The 25,074-nt window shown below is 32.6% G+C and overlaps 1 protein-coding gene across 2 annotated transcripts in view; it reads right to left on the reverse strand.

Moving 5' to 3' along the window:
* Positions 1-5,676: 5,676 nt before the first annotated feature.
* The window catches only part of LOC118193712 (uncharacterized), a 96,207-nt gene continuing 76,809 nt past the window's right edge, over positions 5,677-25,074 (reverse strand). Inside the window, exon 8 of one of the 2 annotated variants that reach the window (XM_085823554.1) lies at positions 5,677-7,157. In XM_085823554.1, the coding sequence (XP_085679680.1) occupies positions 7,077-7,157 (81 nt within the window). In that variant the 3' untranslated portion in view covers positions 5,677-7,076. The remainder of the gene's footprint in view (positions 7,158-25,074) is intronic. The other variant, XM_085823551.1, reaches the window with a different exon arrangement.

Consider the following 25,074-nt stretch of genomic DNA (forward strand, 5'->3'; position numbering starts at 1 on the left):
ATACATCTCTTAGCTTTTACAATTTTAGAGAGTACGGAAAATTGCGATAAAAAACCAAAAACTTCTCAAAACAAAGATCTATAAGACGTAATTGGTAAGATTCCTTTTATCATCTTTTAGGTGATTTACTTTCAGTTCATTTGATCTTTAATTTCAGTATGAGGTAATATCATTCACGAAACGTAAAGAACGCACTTTTGATTTAAGAAACAGTTTCTGGATAACAATGCATTTTTAATGCATATAAACGTATAGTCTAGATTTTTTAAACATATACTATTACCTTGCAAAGAGATAAACTAGCAAAACAAAATCTGTAGTCATGTAAAAAAATACAATTTTTATTCTAGGCAAGACTTAAAAGAGCCGAAAAATACCCATTCATACTACATTCAAAGCATGTACACTTAAAAAAGTTTGAAAAATCTTTATCCTACTTCACATGCAGCTATAAAATATATTCACCCACGATATGCTCCTATCCCTTTTTGCTCCTATCTTTTTCCTGTTTTATTTCGTAGTAGCAAAAACATGCGATGAGAAATATTTATTCATGAGCCTGTTTCTTGAGGTTTGTAAGATTTTCTTTCTTAAAGTTTGCAGTTTTTGTTAGTAGCATATTCTGATTTCTGTCATAGCTTAGGTATATTTCCCAGGACTTCTTTTTATTATTACAAAATTCAAAAAAAAGTTTAAATAGCGTTTTTTACTTTTCGTGGGGTACTAAGCTTCACTGGGAACTCATATAGCTCAGATTTTTTTCAAATATAAATGTCAAAGTTACTTTTATGTTTGCATATATTGATTCTTTTTTCCTCTTGGTTCCCACTGTCGGCGAGACGAAGGTTACTTTGGTTTTTAGCAAAAGTAGTTTAGCAGCAGTCAGAAGGATATATTTTAGACCTTTCCTATCCAGAAAAGGCAGTTTTACACTGGTTTTAGAAAACAAAATTTAACATACTTCTTTTTTTAAATCCCAAGTAAGATTGCCTTCATGTGATTGTAGTTCAGTATGATTTTTAAAACCATCGTAAAACAGAGAAACGTATTTTCAAAGCAATATTTAATATTCCAAGTTAAATACAAAACATCTGGCGGACCTAGGCTATGAAAGTATAGACAGAGTTACATACTGCATCTCTCTCTGTGTCGCTATCCTATTATGTATATGTATTTACTAATGGATTATTGAGTATATTTTCTCCTTTGGTATCTTCTCTCTCTCTCTCTCTATATATATATATATTGGACTGTATTCCGCTAATGAATAAATTTATTCTCCTAAGCATATACAGAAAAATGCCGCTAGAGGGCTGAGGCGCGTAGGTGTAGCTAATGACGTAACATATATATATATATATCTCCAGGTTTTGATGTTTCAGATTATTATCCTTTAAGAAGTCGGTCTGGAACATAAAAATATGATTAATCTAAAATGAAGAAACAGAATTAGATTATAAACTCTAATTTGATTAGTATATCCACTTTAGATAAATTATAAAAAATGTTCAAAAATAGTAAGGGATCGTCTTCATAGTCGTAATTTTAAAATGCAATAGATTTCTTTATACAATTTTAGCCTCTTCTTGGGATTGTTTTACTTCTACTAAATTATTAATTCAAGTTTTTTGATATACCGTATGTTCTGGTATATAACGCGAAGTTTACAAAAAATACAATCGAAATCTACGAATGAGCTATATGCCGGTAAAAAATGATATATTTAAAGATAAGGAAAAGAAGAGCACACAGAAATTAGGCTTCTAACATATAACCTAAATGCTATTTATTTAAAAGAAATGATGCTTCTTATGAACTTATAAATTTTCATTATTGGATAATTTTTCATATCGGGTAATTTTCTTTACGTAAAGCATATTAATTATTACGCTTTCATTCATTCAAAGAAAACATCTGATTCCTAATTCCGCGAATTCTTTCGGGTCGGAAGTGCATTATTACCCCAACTTTTGTCCCTCTTTTCTCAAAGCCCTAGAATAACATTCTTGTGCACACCTGCACTGCATAGAAGCCACCTCTTTGCAGATTTCTTATTCTCACAAGCATTTATCCCACATACATACAGTTTCCCTTATCGCTAGTCAATCCAGTATACCATTGTTCGAAAGTCGGGAAAAAGTCTTCCAGAGAATAACTTTAAAACATAAGAGCATCGCACATGTATCTTTCACATTGATCCCATGTATCTAGAGTACGCGTTGCACAGGGAATATGCCTAAAAATTAACAAATGTATTCTGAAATTACAGGTGTGCATTTTACACCGGTGCACATGATACGCCGGTACGCATTATACGCAGGAATATACGGTATGTGTATATGCGTTTATAGACAAAAAGTAAGAAATTTAGAACCAAATTCACAGACATGAAAGAAATTATTATTTTTTAAAATTTTTTTGTATTTCACATATCTGTAGTTTTCAGAAATTCTTCTGGTTTGTTGACACCTGGTTGATAATTTTTACATATTTACAAGGAATTTTGGATTTTAATGGTTTCGAATTTCATTTCTTTCCTGTTTTGTGAATTTGGTTCTAAATTTCTTACTTTTTATCCATGATTGATTAATTTTTTGGCGTCTTATTGAATATAATATTGGAATAATTTCGTTTTAAACTAAGAACTTGTGATACTGGTATAGCAAGGAACGAAAAAGTAAGTTAAATAAAGAACAAAGTTATAAGAAGTAATTCAATATTCAAATAAATTATAATTAAGCTCAAGTGCAGCAATTATTAAAGGGTAATTATTTAATCTTTTGAGAAGGACAATTAAATGTCTGAGCGCACATAGGCGATAGGACGTTAGCCTAATGGTAAGACCAGTCTTATTGGTATACAGTAATGATGGGACTTGAAAATTTGAATGATTTAGATATTAAATTATGTCTGTTTGCTGAAATAGTAAAATAAAAATATTCTCCTTCTTTCTTTTAAAGAAATAACGGTACTTTACACTTAGGCAAAAAAGCCGACTTAAATTAATGCAGATTTTAAACAAAACTCTGTGCTATCGGTGATTCGCCACTCTTCTTCATCAGAAAAAAAAAAAAAAAAAAAAGTTGTTTGGAGAAGGGAGTCCTGTGTCTATCACGAATTCGATGGAGATTTGCTCATCGTTTTGTTCATTATGAAAATATACATCAATCTAAGGCTGCTTTTTGACTTAACTTAAAATTTTACATTCGTATGTTTCTTTTTCATTTAGAATAAAAATTTTACTGAGATGTGATTTTTTTTTTATTTGTATTTTTCGCTTTTTTTTTTAATCCTTCAATTTTTGGTTGAAATTTATTATCATTTTCAATCTATTATTTTATATAGTCCAGTTCCCGAGTTACAATTTCATTAATATTACCTCAGATTTTTGTTTCCGATACTTTTTATTTTTATTGAGAATAACAGCAATAAATAGAACACTTATAACTCCTTTAGAGGTTAAATTTTAGAGCATATAGAGTATTGCGTCTACACTTACTCCAAACATTTAAACGGTGTAAATGTGGTTGATAAAATTTTCTAATTTCAGATATAAAGTTGTATACATTGATTGATGTGTATAAAGAATTTTATTTTTCAAATCAAATTTTTTGAGTGAATTTTCTAATTCATGAGTGAATGCTTTTAGAGCTGAAATTTAAATTGGTGAGCTTCTAGATCTATATTTATGCTACAATATAGATCTAGAAGGCTAAGGTTAAGGTATTGGTCCCGCCTTCCTAGCGTGTCTTCGTGGTGTAGTGATTCTGTACGCTGGGCCGGTATTCCAGAGGTCCGTGGTTCGATTCCCGGCGAAGGCGGTTGCTAATTTTTCATCTATCCGGCTTTTACAATTAACCTAATGTCTCTACAGTGCAAACATTATATTTTAAAGAAGAAATAATAAAGAGGCTTTGCAGTAAAAAAGTGAAATTTGTTTATGTCATAAAAACGGGAAGAGTAGAATGTTTTTCACATACTTTTAATTTTTGGCATACCAAAAATCTCGATAAAAAGATTGAATATAACGATATGTTTGAGCTGGAGTAATACTTGGCTGAAGTTATGTTTAATTTGTTTTAAATACCAAAAATTTAATTCTGAGCTACTCATAATTCGTGTTTTGAATTTTCAGTCAACCAACCGTAATTTTGAGATTTAGTTATTACCACCATCAAAATTTACCCTGATTCAACAAACTTTAGATTTAAGTTACTGATGGCAAAGCATTACAACGTTAGTGCTTAGATGCCTTTGCAGTGGAGTAACTAATGGAATTTGATTCGTGTTTTAGCCATCTGTAAGGAAAAGCAGGAAATCCACGGGTCCCTTCAGTTTTCAAAACGGAGCAAGGAGTGTTCATTACTAGTTAGTGTTCAAAGTTCTTATATCTATACAGTTATTAGAGTTAATAAAGCCCATTCATTTTAAAATAAATCTATTTTAATAAAACTAGGGTCCACATACAAATCTTCATCTGAAATGCTTCATGCTGACTAAAGAGAGAGTTTAAAGTATTTCGATATAATATGCGCAGTTCTTATAAATTTGCAATACATTTTGGGATAGCAATGACAGCTTTTAATCCACCGAAAAATTTGTCATCCGATAATAATATAGAATACAAAAGTAAAATTCATGTTAAGGTGGAAGAACAATGTTTTTTTTTTTTTTTTTTTTTTTTTTTTTAACCAAAAAAACCAATCATAAGCCCCGTTCACAAGAGCAGATTCGACCGGTAGCGAAAACCGGTTCTTCCAACATGTCCCGTTCACATGGGACAAGCATTAACTGCCTCGCTGAATTGGAGGTAGAACTTGGTTGAATGTTCCTTACCTCTCGGGAGCAGAGCAAATGGAGAGATTTCCCGTACTATACTGCGCGGTTCACTTAATTCTAGTTACTGCTCGCTGGACTGTCAGCGAAACAATCGCGCTGATAGATGTCTGGGGATGTGGTAGCATGCCCTCAAAAATTAGATAGAGCTGTACAAGATACGGAAATTATAGACAAATACAGACAAGGTTATCTGATGCTAGGTATTCCAGAAATATCGTTCAAATTAAAACTAAAGTTAAGACAAGTGCATATCGGCTTCAACGCGACAAGGGACTCGGTATCTTTTGAACGATTATTAAAAAAAAATTATGAATATTATTAAATGGTTTTGTGAGACAAAATAATTTTAAGCTGAAAAAAGTTTTTGCTAGTAATTTTTTTAATTTAAATTTTTGAGGAAAAATTCTACAATTAAGTCTTTCTTCTCCTACAATTTTCTATGTCTCCCCCCCAGTTTTTTTATTATATTTATTAGAGTGTTCTTAATAACTTCAAGGAATGATTTTGCAATTAATGAATTAGTTTCTGAGAAAAAAATAAAAATACACTTTTATCTAAAATCTTTAAAAAAAAAATATGATCTCAGTCACATTTTCATTTCAAATAATTTTTCCTTTCAGTATTTTGTAAAACCCATCCTTGTTTCTATAAAGTACATAATTTTAAATAAGCAGTAAAAATAATAAAAAAATTAGTCCATACCTGTATATGTTTTAGGACTTTAGGTAAAATGATTTATTGAAAAAATGCAAAAGGTTTCTCAGTTTGCATTTGCAGTTTAAAGAATACAAACTGTCTAAATAGACATTTAATCATTTCAAATCTTTAAAATTTTATTACTGAATTTCAATACACACACACATATATATATAAATCAAACCTAGTGCTATTTATTCAATTGGTAAATATAAACATAAATTACAAACCTTTTTTTAAAACCTTATGTGGCCAGAAAAATTACAAAAACTAATAAAACGCAAGCAGAATTTTTCGTTACCTGTTTTTGCAATTTTGAAAAATTTGAAGAAGAATTGTTTTTGTTTTGTAAAACACGTTCAAAACAATTTTAATACATTAATTAATTATAAACACGTTCAAAACAATATTGTTGCGTGCGTACCGGTTTGTAATAGATTGATAATAGTTCGTAAATGATTGTCATTGCACTCAAATCCGATGATAGCTTAATTAAATTTATTTTATCAACAGAAACACTTCAAAGTTCTGGAATTTTCCACATAAATACTCGTACAAGTGTTTAGAATATCACTAAGTATAATCAGTAGTTATGCTTCAATCTGATAAGAACGTTAAACACAACGGAATGCAAAACGCATCTTAAGAGAAAGTTAACTCAGAAATATCTCCAATCTCACGCTGAACTAACAGCTGGCAACAATAACAACTTACTATATAGCATAAATAATGCCATAAAAATAGTGTGGTATAATGAGGTTATTATTTTGAAACCGATGTTTCGAATTGTTGCCCAAGAAGAACCAATATTTCCCATTCTGCTTCATTGCATATCTTTCAAAAAAGTAAAAAAAAATCATCCAATTAATTTCCTTCATCATTTTTTTAAATGCGAAAAGTTTGCTTTATAAGCTGTGAAAATGTCGGAAGTTTTTAACCGATATATTTTTAGATATGAAATTTTAAAATTAATGGGCGTCAAAAAATCTAAAAACATGAACGATTTTCAAAAATTCTCCCAAAATATTTTTAAAAAATATTACGCTAAAAATGACATTTTTTTTTTTTTTTTTTCCCCTCCACAATGTGTTATGGTGCAAAATTCTGGGATTCTCAGTTTATTTGTTAATATTTGCAAAAAATCGTTTCAACTTTAAATTTGAAAAAAAAATCTAATCCTCTAAAAATCAAAAATCAAAAATCATCCACAAGCAAGGTATGTACAAAGTTTGAGTTCTATTTCTTATCGGGAAGCAGTTTAAAAATCCATGACCATCTTTTAACCACAGTGACAAGCACCAAGAGTGAACAAAATAACAGCTTATAAAATAATAATAATAATAATTAAAAAGCATATAATTTTCAGGAACCATTACGGAAGTTCAGGTACCAGTTGCGAAAGTACAGATTACAAAATTAACAACAATAAACAACGTTAAAAATGTGTAAACAGTATTAGAAATCTGCCAATTCGGAGACGTGATTGTTCACAGAGGCTTAGGTCTAAAGGGGAAGGAAGACGGTGGTCTTCTGAACGGCTCCTAAAGACGAAACTCTTTCATGTCTCCTTTTCTCCTCTTGCTAAAGGCAGCTGTGCGAAGGAGCGTTGCATGTGAACGGGGCTATATAGAAATAGAAAATCTATTATTAAAATACTTCTTTACAAGCATCAACAAAAATAAGTCACTGAATAAATCTTTCAAACAGTCGAAATCAATTAATGTGGCAATTCTTTGACTTCGAAAGTTTCGATTATCCGAAAGGGGATTATCTTATTTGCGAATTATCCGTGCGCGGTGGTACCCACGCAAGCACACTCAAAGCTAAGCGCGAAGAATGTATAGAAAACAAACTCACAAGTCCGAGTATGCTTTAAAAACCGCTGAATTGCGCCTCTAGGTTAAGTTTCAAAGACAATCCCTTTCGCACAAATCGATTTTCATGAGCAGATTTATCTAATTATGAAGAAGTCGAGGCAATATGTAAAGTGGTATGCCGAAAAATTGCCGGGCTTTCAAAGCTTAAATAATGGCGATTTGGTTTCAAATATCACAAGAACAGAAAAAGCTATGAATGATACTGTTTTCAGCACCACTCTGTGTACAAGCTAAGAAAATACTGGCAATTACATTAGTCTCGAGATAAGGACTTCTGTTGAAACTCTATTGGACTTTGTCGACCCAAGAAGATTCGAATACAGCGATAAAATTAGTACGTCGTGAAATAACGCAGTAAAATGAGGCAAATATTTAAATATTCTCAAAAATAAAATAAAATGACTGATCTTTTAAGAAATAAACATATATAATATGCATAAATTTTACAGTTTGAGATCACCCCTCTTTTATCAGTTATCCGTGACCTGCTTCCCTGGCATTAATTCGGATAATCAAGAGTACACTATATTTTTGTTCTGCACGATGCTGCCTTCATCAATTCCGTCAGTACTGTAGTGAGCTATTCAACCAGGCTGCTTGCTTTAAATGCCTTGCACGGTCGCGAAGGATTTCCCATCCCTCTCTTGATGCGTTATAGTACCTCTAATTGTTAAAGTGGATTAAAATCGCATGAATTTGGAATCGTTGAAGATGCTTATATCACTTTCTGTGCAAGGTGTTCCCCAAGCAGGGAACATTATCAGCTTTGTAAACATAATTACATTGTCAGTAGAGATACAATGGTATGGTATGTGCTTTTACAGCAAACAATCCAAGAAAGCAATTAAGCTCTATTTGACACGCACTAGGGGTTACATTTGATACCAGGTTACCTCACTTAGGCCTCAGCAACTCTGAGTAACAGTTTGCCATTTAGGATACGTCTACAACTTCATCTTGCTGAAGTCAAATAAATGCAATAATCATTCGAAATTTAATTTATCTAACCAATAAACCTTCCAAATTTCTGTCGACATGTCATAATCAAATCATTAGTTATCCGCATAGATTATGTTATAATCTCAAACTTATCATTTTTAGTTTAAAATATCAGCAGATTTGTGTAAGTGCTGTACATATTAATTCTGCATATAAACCAATCTTATCAAAAGAAAGAGGGGAGGCTAAGAATTTATGTTACGTTTGTACTTATACTGACTGTCGGATGGTTTGAGATTTCATTAAGTAATCGGAAAAAATCTTAATATAAAAGTTAAAAGAAAGCTACCATAGGTCAGATAATCTGAGATTTCATTACAGATGATAATTTTAAATAAGACTGCAAGTCTATTAACATGCAACTCTAATAATCCCATAAGGCCTGATGTTCTACAGTTAAGCTGAGTTTAGTCGTGTAATTCTTGGGACTGGAACAGAACACTCTTCTGCGCAGGAGAATATGATATGTAGTACTGTAATGTAATTATTCAAATAAAATATTTTATATTTCCAACAATGATGATAGTGCAATAATAATTTGTGTAATAAATTCCCTGTAAATTCTTTTATATCTATGAATTATCTCTTTTGCTCACTTTATTATTATTGCTTGCAAATTTATTTATTTAAGTAATTTTATATAATTCCCTTAACATGTTTTACTGATAGAAAATATTTCAGTATTATGATTGTGCACATCCCGAATTCTGTGGTCTTGAGAGCTAATTTGAATTGTAACTTGTGGAGGGAATTCGAATAATAGTAAACATTTAACAACTAGTATGTAAGAATCGGTCCTGGAATAATAGACATCGGCTATATTGAGTTAATTGTGAATAATCTTTACGTAACACGTTTAGAAGTGCAAATATGCACACAAAGTCGAACATCTTTCTATCTATAGGGCGCAGAAAAATATTTCAAGGGAACTTGGTGCCTTTTTGAACAGATCGAAATCAGAGACATATCTCACCAAGAAATATTTATTGATGGACGGGTAATTGTAGTTAGTAATTTAATGGGATTTGCACATAAATATCTTTCAGTGGACTTAGAATGGTGAGCTTGATTATCAATTTACAAAGCAAAATCCTAGACTATTGGAATGTATAAATATAAATGTTAACAAGATAATTTTAGTACATAGATATTAACTTATGTTTGTGTAATGAATGATAAGTACTTTAAATTTGTCTTGCATTTATAATTCCTCTTCAAACTCCAAACTAGTTTTACCATATCAATTTTTACGTATTTAAACCATATCAATGAAGATTAGCCTTTTTTTAAAAAAAACATAAACCAATGTTTATAATCTTCAATCCTTATTTGCATATTATTTAGTTATATTCCAGATTTGCAATGAATAATAGACTTTTTCGGCACTTTTTTACATCATTCATTGCCTCTAAATTAACTTAAGAGTTTGTTGAAATTTTTTATATTAGAAAATGGGAGAAATCAGGTAGAAAATAGAAAAAAGCAGGTATTCTGTCGTCGGGATTTTCAGTTGGTTGCAAGACTTGCTACAATTACATCGAGGAGTCCAACAGTAACGAAGGTGAAAATTCCTTATTTTCTTCCCCACTTAAACATCGACTGAGAAGGAAGAAGATCTAGTCACCAAATTCAGGTGGCGAAGAATTTTCGTCCATCGCATTTTAGTTTCGGCGCCACTGTGGTGTTTAGTAAGATTTTTGAAGCAGGTTGTAGAGACATTAGGTATTTTTGGAAGCAGATGAGATGAAAAATTAGCAACATCTCCGCTGGGAATCGGACCGCCGACCTCTCAATTACGCTCTGAGCGTGCAGACCACTACACCACGAAGGCTCGCTAAGAAGGCGGGAGAAATATCTTATACGGTAACATGAAAAATCACCTATTCGTAGTCGAAATACAGACGCCGGATCTTCCGATTGTTACCCGACATGCTACCAATTATACCACAAAAGCATGCACTGAAAGAGGCGAAAATTCTTTATAAAATTAGATACTTCTGAGTTTCTTGTCCCCGTGAATATGCATTTATTGTCGATTCTTTCTGAACTATTCAAATCACACTTGATTTGGTAGCTTATTATTCTGAATTTTTTTTTTTTGATATTTTAATGAACTTCTTGGATATTAGAATAAATTTTTTTATACAGTTGTGGAATTTGTGATTCCATCCTTTCACAATATTATCTGCTTTTTACTTCTCTTAGAGGTAGATGCTCTTAGAGGTTAAGCTATGCATATTGTGATATTTAGCGGAATTGCTTTTCATACTCCCGGTACAGTTTTATTATTCCAATGTCTTCAGTCGCCAAAGTATTTCAGTGAAATGGTAGTTACCTCCTAGCATGGTTGTATGGGATAGAAGCATTTTAAATGCGTTATTTGTTTCTTGTTCAAAGTCCATTCTATGGTGCTCCCCATTACAACCAACTTTTTCTATTAAAACTCAAAAGATTTTGCTAAATTCCTTCTTTCTTCCGGGCATCAGAGTATATGTTGCAGTCATCTCTTTGTGCTTGTCTACTGAAATCTGCATATCTTTCTGTAAGGAATACAACTGAGAAAAAAGCTCAGTTATATTTGAATGTTCCATTGAATAAAATAATGTGTGCTATATTTCAGATTCTGGCTTACATTTTTACTAAAGACGAAAAATATGCGTATATCTTTATTTTATAAAAAATAGCTAATAAAATAGGTAGGAACAATTGCTATGAGTGCATAGGTGCTGTCTGTTTCCAGAATGCTATTTTCTTGAACTTTCCTCCGTATTCTATGAAAAGATTACTTAAAATTCTATTGAAGTACGGGTAAAATCGATTTTGCAGCAAATTTCTTAAAATGAACGTCGGAGAAACTAAAAACACATGAGTATCACTTGAAAAAGTCGTCAGAGAAAAAAAAGCGGATCATTAAAAAAAGCACTAATTATCATTGTTTCAGCTTGATTGTACGAAAGTGTCACTTGTTGTTCCTGATTAGTTAGTACCGTTAGAAAATTTTATGTAATTCCACCTTATAGATGCGAAAATGTCACTTGTGAGAAAATAACACATGGGGAAAGTATCACATCACTTCAAAGACCTTTGCTAAATTTGCTGGAAAGCCGCCACTTGACCTTTGCTAAATTGCATTGCATTTGATTTTTCTCTTAATTATGAATGAATTGTCTATCTATTTTTAGCGGTTTGGAACTTAACTTCAGCTTGGTGTTATCTTATTTGTAATTTCGCTTAACTTCGAAATATTTTCTTCGAAGATTTACTTTAACATTAGTTGTAACACTTCTCTTATCCTGACTCTCAGATTAACTGAAATTTTTATTAAGTTGTTGGAAAAAATCCTTGACATAAAACTTTAAAAGAAAGATACTGTAATTAATATGATCAAAGACTTAATTACAGATAAAATTTTAAAATAAAATTGGAGGTCTACTAAACAGGAAATGAAACATCCTGCTTTTGTTGCTCCTTTGTTTTATGAGTTGAACTTGCGCAAAGGCAGAGACATATATAACCAATTGTTTACTGTTTAGCCGAAAGGGTATAATATTTTTACAAAGAAATATTTAAGTCTACAGATTCTGCAATCAGTCGATTAGGATTTGCACCACAATTATGTCGAAATTGATAATCCTTCTTAAATAGCATTTTCCATCCAGTGACCTCCATTTCACTATTAGGCCAAAAGTTAAAGAAAGGACTTGTCATCCATTGTACAAAAGCCGACTGATGAAAGTTGTAGTTAAAAAAAAATCCTGCCGAATTAAGCAGGCCAAGTTCTGACAAGCATAATTGCTGCGGTTTATTGAATTGAAACTTCCGATGAAAAGGAAATTTGTGAAGAATTTTTCCTATTGACAAGTCCAGTCTAAAGAATTAAAGAATTTTTTCCGCCATTAGTATTACGTAAATGCGAATACGTCAGTTATTGTACTGTCTGCGGCCATCAAATTCCAAAAGACTGGCAGCTGTAAAAGAAAAATCATACCCGCAGAGAATTTGGAAATGCAGTAAGGTTAAAATGAATTGTTTGACCACTTTTTTTGAAGCTAAGCAAATAATAACCAGCTGGAAAAGGCAGGAATTATGTTTCTACATTTTGGAACTGATTAACTGTCAGTTTATCGTGGAAATCAAGATTTTGTTTTCGTAACTGGTTTGAAACGCGTGATTCTGACGTTGTTCTTTATTACAATTTTATGTTAACTTTTCCTTAACTTGAGGTAAATAATTATCAGGCTGAAGAGACAAAAGATGCAAGCTTTCAGATAATTACTATTCTTAATTAGTTCGTTCGTATATCTGCAGGCCTACCTTTAAATTATAATAAAATGTTTCCAAATGTTATAATAGAATTCTTTTTTTTTTTCTTTTTTATTATTGTTGGTAACTAGGTTACTGTAATACCTGAATCAAGTTTTGTTTTGTTATAAATATGCAATATTAAAAGACGTTTAATATAAATTAGCAATCAGTAATTCTAACTAATCGATCTTGTGTGAACATGGCAATCGCAAAATTAAGTTTTGCAGATTTATTTATTTTTCCTTGATAGGAATCGAATTATGAGGGGAAGTTTGAATTAAAAACCTTATAATCAACATAAAGTAAATTTTTAAAATAAATACATGCATATGTAAACTTTCTTTTTTTAAATAATGTGTCGATGAATTGACATTAGTTTTTGAGCCATACATATGAAGTGATTTCAGAGACGAAAATTATATGTAATGCACTACACATGCATAGTATTTTCACTATCTAATAATCTTCCTTTACCTCAATAGAGACAAAATTTAGGTCACAAATATGCTCCTTAATCATGTTAAGTTGAAAATCACGACACTGGAAAAATACTCACTTTATACAACACTTTATTACAGGCTATTAATTATTTTATTTCCCTTTTGCTTTGCATCAGGCAGAGTTAATTAAATAAAGCAAATTTACGCGAAAGAGAGAAATTATTTCGTGATGTAATTTAATTATAAAACATGTAAACGTTTAAATACAGGGGCATTTGAAACGCAAGTGAGAAAAGACGTTTTACTTACTAAAAAATATATAAAGTAATTAAAATGGTGCTTGCAAATGAAGAAAACCTTCTATTAATTTCATACGCAACCAAATTTTTGGCTACAGTTTCAAAATCGGCATATGATTACCAGCGAACAGCTATTTAAAATTCTTAGAGAGTAGAAAGTGTGTGTGTATTTAATTATGGCAAAGCACACTAGGGCTATCTGCCTAAGGGGAGGGATGCCTTCGTGGAGGACTTTCTAAGGGAAACTGGCTCGTATACACGTTACACATGGGGAAAACCACGAAAACACCCATGCAGCCAGCCCGTTCGCGGGATTAGAGAGTAGAAAGTTCTTAAACTAATTGCATTTATATAAAGGAGAACTTAATACATTATATTAGATGTTTATAAGGTGTGACAGAAATATGTAAGGAAATAATGAAATGAATATTTTTCAGTAACAGATTAAAAGGATTAAAAATTAATGATTATAAAACAATAATTAATAAATAAGCAAAGTAACTCAGCTTCACTAGCCCACTAACTGCCAAGCGGTAAAAGCCGCTAAACTCTGGTAGTTCGGTTCGGAGTTTCGGCGAAGGAGGCTGGTTGCATGAGCTTTTCGTGTTTTTCCCCATGTGCAACGTGGGTATGAGCCAGTTCTCCTTACAAAAGTCCTCTCAGGAGCATTCGCCGCTTTCCGTCTAGTGGCTAATGGCAAAGCATGCAATAACCCCCCCCCCCCGGAAAAAAAAATACTTCACTATAGGGATCACATAGGAAATTTCCAGTTTTACGAACTTCGAATTTTTAATTAAGTTTCGAAACTTCATTTTAGAAAAGCAGATGTAAACATAGCTATTATAATAGTTTCACGACAATTAGAGAATATATGATGAAGTATATATAAGTACCTTGCAGCTATGAATTTATAACATAAAATGAATGATAAAATATATCCAACTTTTTATATTTTTATTTACTCTACTGTTGCAGTTCAAGCAACGAAAAGTATAGGTTACCATAAAATAGCAATGAACGTGTGACTACGTAATTTATTAAAGCGTTTGATTATTTTGCATAAAAATGCATGCTTTATAATTATTCTTCAGAGTGATATTTCGTAAGGCCTATAATTAGGCTGATGGTCCTTTCTCACTATCCTGTAAGGCATACCAGCTTCCGGGAAGACAGAAAAATTTCGCAAATTATTGCCCTGCGAGAATCGAAGCGTGTCGGTAGCGCTGAGTGTGAAGACTTCACTTGTCATTTTCTTATCAACAATGCCAATATCACTCCAGTAGACAGACAAGGGCACTCGATTGTAGAGATCAATCTGTTACTATGCTTGCTTTTGTACGTCGCGAAACTTGTTTCCCATTAGTAATAAATGCTAATAAATAACTCCACTAATAAGGTATAAAAGAATATGTCCCAGAGCTTGGAGCAATGCAAATAATTTCTAGGTATAGTGATATTTGAACAGTTTCAACTTTTTACTAAGTCCACCCTTCTGTACCATCCGAATAATTTTGTACTGACTGTTCTAATTCTGCAGCTCTGTTTTTCTCTCTCATTCTATACCAGTGCAATGGTAATCCATTTTCTTTTAATTCTATAAAAAGATACATGATTAATTTATATCTCGTGTTTGCCGCCCAGACGGTATAGTGGTTAGGAGAGCCTACTGCTTTACCAAATAGGTATAGCAGAATATAGGTATAGCAGAATTAGGACAGCGAAACTGGGTTTTATTATTGTGCATCATGTTAAAGAGATTGTTAAGATTTTTGGACCAGGAGACATAAAAAAAATCAACCGTATCCTCTCACTATTATTTGAACCATGATTTTCCACTTGCTGACTACAATTTTAGGTAGGGTGCCGTTATAGATACCATTATGTTTTCGGGCATATGAGATATGAAAAAATTATGCGTGCTGTTCCCAGGATATGAACCATGTATTTGCCATTTCTGACTGGACGATTTATCAACTTACACTACGCAATAATTCCTTACAATGAGGCTACAAGAAAAATTTGCACAACATAAACAATTATGCTCCGAAATTGAAAACAGATTTTTGCTATTAGTGTTTTTGCATGGAATAGAATACATTAGTTTTGAGTTCAAGAGATAAAAAAATGTATTATCATTGAAAATTGAAGCGAAAATTTTTATGACTACCCAAACTCTTTACACCATAAACAGGAAAAATGTAAGTTTTTAACCATACTCTGGGGCAATTTATATTTGAATTAGGTAAGTAACTCTTTGTTTATTTTTTAAGACTATTAAAGAAAGTACAGAGCGAATTTTACGGACAAAATATTGCTCTTCAGAGCATTCCCTTGGGCTCAAAATATATCTTCCTACATAAAGAGCAACACGCAAAGTGTGTTCGTAACAAGCTGATGTTTCTTGCGTGTACAGAAGAGCAAGAGTAATGTAAGCCATTTACATATGTGAATTACGGAGCTGTAGCTACACCGTGAAATAACTTTTCCCCGGAATTTTTTGATGCATTTATAGGCTATAGGTAAAACTTAGTTTAAAAAAGAAAGAAAAAAATAGAAAAGGAGAAAGAAAAAAATATCTACTATTTCCTAAATTTCAAGATTGCGTTTTAGAGATATTTTCATTTTTTCCCTTTTATTCCCCTTTTTTCTTTCAACAAATGGGTTATGGAAAATAAAGTGGCTATCACGCAAGATTTTTCGCTTGCGGTATATAGTTAAGTAAAATAACATAAGAAAAAAAAAACATCCAGGGAAGCATAAAGCAATATTTATGGAATTTACAGTTTGTTATTTGAAATGGTAAGAAATAAAGTATGCTCAAGCTTTCTTATTAAAAAAACTTATTTAACATGCACTTTTATTTTTAAATAGAGTAGCTCTATAAAAATATGCATACTTATAAATTTTAATATACAGATTTATAAAAGTCAATTTAGTGTGTACATGATGATACACTGCTGCATGATGCACATTTAATGCAAATAATACCAGACGTCAAATATACTCTTTACCACACGTTTTAGATCAGAAGCGTTCTTAAACTGTTTATTTAGACTTGCCTATTTAAAATTTAAATTAAAGAAAGAATTAGAAATGCCAAAGTCTGTCTCTGAGAATATATACACATAAGGAAAGATTTAAAATGTTTACCTTCTGACGATGTGAATTTAAAATGTTTCAAATTTTTACATTACTTTACTTTTGACTTATCAGCATTTTTCTCAACTCAATTCCTTTATTTTAGCCTAAACTTGATTTTCACATATTTTTAGTATTATTTACATTATTATGTTCACAACAGCTGCATAATCTTAAATTTTTAAGCAAGATCTAAATTCATTTTATAAAAATATTTACAAACTGGTAAATAGTGATTTATTTTTTAATTTACATTGTTTACTTAATCTAAGCTGTTTTAGCGCTTGATTTTTGCTTTGAAAGTCCTAATTTTATGTAATTCAAATTATACATATATATATCTATACATGATAAAAAGTATGTAAAGTAAAATTCGAAGTTTGCTATAGACTCTTGGATCTCCATTTTAATTTGGTCATTTCGCCCTTTTCTGTGTTAAATGTTAATAAATCTCTCTAAACTGCATCATTTGAAAAGCCATGTCATATGATTCTTACATAACGCTAACGACGCATGTATTTACATAAAGTCTCTAAACTGCATCATTTGAAAAGCCATGTCATATGATTCTTACATAACGCTAACGACGCATGTATTTACATAAAGTCTCTAAACTGCATCATTTGAAAAGCCATGTCATATGATTCTTACATAACGCTAACGACGCATGTATTTACATAAAGTCTCTAAACTGCATCATTTGAAAAGCCATGTCATATGATTCTTACATAACGCTAACGACGCATGTATTTACATAAAGTCTCTAAACTGCATCATTTGAAAAGCCATGTCATATGATTCTTACATAACGCTAACGACGCATGTATTTACATAAAGTCTCTAAACTGCATCATTTGAAAAGCCATGTCATATGATTCTTACATAACGCTAACGACGCATGTATTTACATAAAGTCTCTAAACTGCATCATTTGAAAAGCCATGTCATATGATTCTTACATAACGCTAACGACGCATGTATTTACATAAAGTCTCTAAACTGCATCATTTGAAAAGCCATGTCATATGATTCTTACATAACGCTAACGACGCATGTATTTACATAAAGTCTTCAGCCAATAATAATTCCAGTTTGGTCAATGAAATTAAATCACTCCGAACACAAAATTTCAACTTGAAGACATAACATTCTCTCTCTCTCACTTGCTTCTGCCAACTTGCTTGCTCTTCGCTGTTGCACATTTTTTTTTTTTTTTTTAAATACATTGAAATTAGTTCTTATGAAGATGCCGAAAAGACACAAATGTGATCAAGAACGGGCACATGATACGGCCATTAAAATAGGTAATTCATATTAGATTAAGACATAAGGCATTTCTCCCGCCTTCTTAGCATGCCTTCGTGGTGTAGTGGCCAGCACGCTCGACGCTTATTCGAGGGTCCGTGATTCGATTCCCGGAGTGGCCATTGCTCATTTTTTATCTCTCCTGCTTCAAAGTAGCCTAATGTCTCTACAAAGAATGTGCTTTTCAAGAATAAGGAAAATTTAAATCATCTACTTCAACTATCATCTTTAATGCACTAAACTGCACCAGTCCAGAAATAATGTTCTCCGCTCGCTTGTGACGTCAACTTCTAAATTATTACATATGGAAACAAAATTGAAGCTATCACGCCGGGTTATGTGCATTAAAATAATATCAGTAACAGTTTGAAGCAAGATCAACTGTCACCGTTATGGCTATTGATAACGGAAGAGGAAATTGCTGAGAAAATGGATAAAATGGGTGTTCAGCAACTAGTAAATAACGTTACCGAAATGAATGGGAAAATAAGCACATTTTAATAATTAAATATTTTTGAATGTCTTTTAATCATCTGTTTTATAAACAACACTAATATCTGCAATTTAATTTTAGATATTACGTCATAAAGAAGAAAAGTATGAACTAAGACTTAAAAGGAGGGAAGGAAGCTTTAACATTTAATATTCTTATAAAAAGATTATATATCAACTACTTTAGCTTACATTTTTAAGTGAGGTAAATCATATTTATATAATTTTATTATTTTATTTATAATAACTCATATTTATTTCATTTAAGTTATTTAATAATTTATTTTTCCTTAAGCTGAGTAAATTATGACATTACATTAGCGTAATATCTTTTCGTATTACAGATATCTAGTTAGATAAATGAAAAAATAACTAGGTAGTGTACAGATTACACTGTACTCAACCTAGTGTCTACTTACACACTAGGTAGTGTACAGTGTAATCTGTACACTACCTAATTATTTATTCATTTATCCAGCAATATATATATTTAACAGACATAAATAAATAAATAAAATTAAAAAATGTATTTAAAGATCTGAAAGTTTTAACATTTTACATTAAGTCCAAATGGGCTGGTTTTTTTTTTATTTTTTATTTTTTTTTTATTTCCCCAAAGCCATGCTTACAGGCCCCAAAAGCGATACTTACAGAACAAAATACAATATATATATATATGCTTGCTAAATTATATATGTATATAATTTAGGATGAGGAAGAGAAGACACAAAAGAAACATTCATCATTACCAATGGCGTTAGATGGTGCTGTTGTACAGAATATGTAATTGCATGGCACAGTGATGCAAATTGTAGATTTAATTATTTCGCACAATTTATTTCTGAACAAAAGAAAAAAAATCTGAATGGTTTCAGATTTTAAATTACGTCCAATGGGGCATTTTTTAAACATTTTGTCTGTTATCTTTATTTATTAAATATCACGTTAAAATTCAGTTCAAGCGCAATATATTTTTAAATAGAGCATATCTTTAGATTTTGCGATACGCAGTCTCAGGCTTTGAGATAAAAATGTTTTTTCTGTACAACGTTTCCATTGTTCGCTTTGAAATCCTTGAGTTGTAGAGACATTAGGTATTTGGAAGCAGGCAAAATGAAAAAATGAGCAATCGCCTTCACCGGGAATCGAACCATGAACCTCTGGAATACTGACCAGCGTGCAGAACCACTACACCACGAAGGCACGCTAGGAAGGCGGGAGAAATCCTTAACTTTGTTAATCAAAAATTCGTTAAAGTTTTACAAAATATGAAATCGATAATAAAACAAATTCCAAATTTCAAATTTGGACTTCTACATGTCCATATTTGCAGTAGGATTACGTCATTCAAAATAATTTCGATGGCTCTATGTACCGTTGTTTTATCACAATGCGAGAAATATACATACATTTATGCAGATTTTTCATTATTTAATTTCTTCAAATATAATGCAGGACTCCAACACTTGGTGGCAACAGTTTGAAAAGTGAAATGGACATTTATAGTGAACCAACGCAAAATCGCAAAACGAAAACAATAGTCCTTCAGGGACAGAGCCCCTTTGGACTAAAAAAAAAAAAAAAAAAAAAAAAAAAATGTCTTAAACACATATTCTGAATCATTCATCATGGGCGTAATCAATCTGCACTGAATATCACATTTTTGGAAGTTTGCTACATTTTATGACAATGGATGATGCAAAAGGTGAGCCCCTACGTGTTAATTAGGAGCAAGCGGCAGAAGTTCAACAAATTCAAATGAAAAGCCTGGGAGAGTGTCAGAAGATTTTTCTTCTCAAAAAAGTTTTGATTTCAATCGAAATCTTATTCGCTGATTGGCTAAAACTTACCTGCATTGCACCGGTATGTAAGATCGTATGATATGGATTAATTTGAAATGGCATAGTTCAGATTGATGTATTATAAGCGGTAACTATTTTTAGGACAGAAAAGGAGAAATATACAAATTAAAATGAAAAATTAAAAAGTAAAAAAGGTTACTACCAATTAAAATCAAAAGTCTGATTTCAGATTTTTTATCTTACGAATTTTCCTTATTTCATATTAGGTCGTTTTTAGACAAAAGCTTTTAGCAGTTTTTACGGTAGCCACATGTAATTTTAGTACATTTTTTAACATTTAGTACATTTATTGTTTTTCACGTAAAACTTGCTAAAAGGTATTAATTTAACTGTTTAATTTCTCTTCATTTCAAGTCAACATGCAAAATCCATACAAACAACAAAGTAACAATGTTTTAGTAACTAAAACAGTAACAAAGCGTAAAGCAAAGAGCGCACAAGCCAACCAAATGAAATTCCCAATCACAATCGAAAATTTTGGCAACATCCTGTTGCGAAAGGGAACCTGAAAAAAAAAAAGTGGGGGTCGTCACGCGACAGCGTGGCGACAGAACGTAGAACTGCTGGATAACATCAACGACTTGTCCGTTTTCCGAAATGAAAGTATGGTCAACTGGTTGTGATGGCCTAATGACCCGTCTACGACTGAAACGCATGTCAGCGAAGTGTCACAAACGAGCACAGTTAGTGTCGAGGCACACCATTCCGAAACGAGATCGGAAATCCTTGCGTTAACCTGTCCTAACAATAGAATTCTAACGCCTTACTCTTTGATTCGGACTGAGTAATTGTTCGTAGACGAATGTTATCAAGATCTTTCTGCGGTACAATAATACTTGCCTCAAAGGAACTGGTGATTTGGGTTCTTAGAGGAATATGCATATACAAAAGTTACCTTTTTCAAAGCGGGGTCGGAAAGAGAAATAGAGTTATGTTTATGTGAAGGAAGCTTACATTATCCTGAAAATAAGTTTGCAATATAGATAAGTTGAATTTCATAGTTTAACGGTTATGTTAAGAAATATAGTATAGAAGAGTCACCATTTTGTGTGAAACAGAGGAGAACTTTTCAGAAAGACGTAAGCGTTAATTGCAAGCGCCACTGTATAATATGTGAAAACTTTTTTTTTAATTTCTTTAATTTCTGTTACATATCGGTGAACTTGATTATGGTATTTGCAGCGAGCATATGGCAATGATTTTATAATTTATCATGCGATATATTTTCTTGCGCAGTTTATACAATTATGTAATTAAGAAGTTGAATACGCTCCGAGAATAGCGTTTGAGTGTCGCAATGGTGGAAATAAAAATGAAGTAAAAAGTGATGAGTGATTACTTTTATTCTGTAATGTATTTATGGGTTCAACGAAGTTGATTCAGTTATAGGTTATAATACAGAACATACATTAATGATTAGAAACATTAAAATTTTTAAATAATAAGAAAAAATTATGCACGTATGTTTATTTATACAATTCAGTTAAAATTTGTATAACTAAAATGAGACAAATAAATAGTACACAGTATGTATTATCTACAGAATGTAAATACATTGGTGTGCAAAACTTAAGCAGCTGGTGTTCTTTTGGCCATAACTCCAAAAATAATCATCTGAGAGACTTGAAATTCAGAAATGAGAGACAGCATTTTGTATTTCAACGATGACAAAAGAATAGTAGCGCAAAAATGAATACAATGCATACAGTATGGAATCAAAAAAAAAAAAAAAAAAAAAAAGGCTTTATTGAACTCATAGTATCGTTACACATGATTGTCTGCACAAGAGGAAGAACAGCAAACAGATGTTTCTTAGTATGGAATATGCCCTCCTGTTCCTGCAATGGTTGCTTCGCAACGTCGCTTCATTCCCAGCACCATATTGTCCAGCAAACCATAAGGTAATAGTGTCCATCCCTCAATCAACGTCTGTTCAGTTGTTGGGTGTTCCCCGGAGGATGTAATCGTGCCGCAAGGCGTCTCCCTAAAGCATCCCACACATTCTCTATGGGATTTAAATCAGGGGAGTACGGTAGCCAATCCATTCTAGTGATATCTTCACTTTCCAGTAGCTTCTGAAAAACAGGAGTCCGGTGTGGTGTATTGTCATTCATAAAAACGAAATCTGCTCCAATGGCACCTCGGAACAGACGCACATGGGGAAGGATTACCTCCTGACAATAGCGATCTCCGGTTACAGAACTTCTGTCGAAAACGAGGAGCTCTGTCCGCCCGTGCAGCATAATGCTTCTCCAGACGAGAACTCCAGGACCATCGTAAAGGTCTCTTTCCGTGATGTTGCTGGGTTGAAACCATGTCCCGACCTCTCTCCAAATCAACTGGCGTTGAGAATCTCTTGTAGCACTAAAACGACTCTCATCCGTAAAGAGGACAAAACTCCATTGATGAGATGTCCAAGTTTGTGCTCCTTGCATCACTCTAAACGGTGGCGCCGATGGCCAACTTTCAAACGGATGCAGCATTCAAAACGGCGGACCTTCTGCAAAAGGCTACCTTCTGCGTCTGGATACGGAGACGTCTGGACACAGTTAACCGCGACACTTGTCGCCCCGTTGCTGTACGCACTTGTTGAGCTATGGCGCTTGCTGACTGGTTTCGGGCTCTTTTTGCCTTCAGGACGATATATCGGTCATCCACAGCTGTTGCTTTCCTGCGGCGGCAATTACCAACCTTTCTAAAAGCTGTACCTATTGTTTGTAAGGCTTTCCAAGTGCGCAAAACGACACTTTTGTTGATTCCGAACTCTTGAGCTACACTGGTGACACTATGCTCCTCCTCCAGCTTTCCGATCATTCTTCCACGTGCGAAGTCATCCAGGTGGTTTCTTCTAGCCATATTTCACGAAAGAACTCATTTGTACTTGCATCGAGTGTCTTTAATTGCGTCTCCGTCCTTCCTTTCATTGTAGTCTCGAGTTGAGTGCGCCGACTGCACGTGTTTTGTGTTTGTTCCTGACCTTTGCATACGCATGACCGTTCTACTGAATTGCGTTAAAGATAACATGGAAATTCTGCGTGTACACCTTTCTTCCCGAATTAAATTAAGCTATGTTTAGCCATGGATTCCAAATGATTTTTAGTCCGTTTAAAAATCTGCCAAGCACTGAAAATGAGAAAATAATTATACAAGGCATGCAACATTCGAATCTTAGATTGATGTTTGTAAATAATTCAGACCAATTTTTTTATTTAAAATATAAAAGATGCTATAAAATTTGAAGTTAAATGAAAATACTCAGTTATCACTTATTCACATTAAAGTAATAACTGAAATCATTTAAGCATCGTAAGTAAAACCAACAACGCAATTTGTTCTTAATTTTTTTTTCTTTGTCAAGGCTTTTAATAAACAAACGAAAAGAAGATTTTTATTATGTCACAAAGAACTATGATCGTCTTGAGAGGCCTCATCTACGAAACCTGTCTGATATATCTGGATGACATCATTATCGACGGGAAGAGTTTTTAAGTGCATTTAGAAAATATTAGGAAGGTGCATCAGAAAGAAAAAGAAAACAATCTAAAATTAAGTCGCGACAAATGTAAATTGTTCAAGCATGGAGTTACTTATCATCTCGGACATGTCATCTCTGCTGAAGGTGTGTGTACGGATCCAGGAAAAGTGTCAGAAGTTAAAGCTGGGAGACGCCCCGAAAATTTCCATCGGCTGAGAAATTTACTTGGGCTTTGCACCTACAATAGAAAATTCGCGAAGGACATTTCTTCCATTGAAAGACCTCTTCACAAGCTGAAGACAGCAGGAAAAAGTTCTTGAATGCATTCAAAAAACTGAAGGAAGCTTTAACATCTGCGATGATCATGACTTATCCTCAGCTCGACAAACTATTTATTCTTGACATAGATGCGAGCAATGAGAGGACCGGTGCTGTTTTGTCCCAAGAAATAAACGGTCAGGAGCGTGTCTGCAAAGTTAGCAGAACGTTAGCGTTGCGGCTCCACTTTTCGACCACAAATATTTCAAATGAAAGAAGCACAATATTCAAAAGATGTTGTAAAGAAATGCTAAGTTCCATACTATGAAATTTATAAAGCTGTGTCAAGAAAATCCAAACAGACGAGAGAAAGAAAATTTGTGAAAAAGGCGGAACCTAAAAATTAAAATATTAGGAGCATTAGTAAAGGATAAATTTTCCAACATGCATATATATATCTATATATAAACAAAGACATACATACATATATACATATATATATGTCTATGTTTGAACAGGTCTGAATTTTTATTTTTATTTATTTATTTATTTATTTTGTCCTGATAGTTAAAGTTATATTTTTCTGGTTGCGAGAAAGGGTAACCCTATTTGACAGTCAAAGATTAATGGAAGAAAAAGTCTTTTTCTCTCATTAAAGTATTGAAAGATACAGAAGATGTGATGAAATTCAGCAAATTCATCGTAGTGTACTTCAGTAAATCATTGCAGAGGTATATTTCAGAATAATACTCTCACTCTCGAAATCATAAATTTAATCTAAACTTTACAAAAGCGACAGGGTTAATATGCTAGCAGAAGTACTGTTACTTTAGAAGGGAATTCAATTTCATCAGAATGCTTACGCCAAACGTAAAAGTAGAATTTTTCTAAGGGGATGAAATATTGCACAATCATAACGAGAGTTCCGCCGTTATGTTTCATATTTAATTCTTTTTTGTGCTTTCTAGCGCGTTCATAATTCATATTTTGTTCTCGAGGAGAAGGTTTTTAGAATGCAGCGTCCCACCCTGAGGAGGCTAAAAAAAGTAATAGTAATAATAATAATAATAATAATAAAGTGGAATGAAT

This window comes from Stegodyphus dumicola, chromosome 9, assembly GCF_044657685.1.
Source record: "Stegodyphus dumicola isolate Sdum_Otavi_A_Nest chromosome 9, ASM4465768v1".
Taxonomy (NCBI): domain Eukaryota; kingdom Metazoa; phylum Arthropoda; class Arachnida; order Araneae; family Eresidae; genus Stegodyphus; species Stegodyphus dumicola.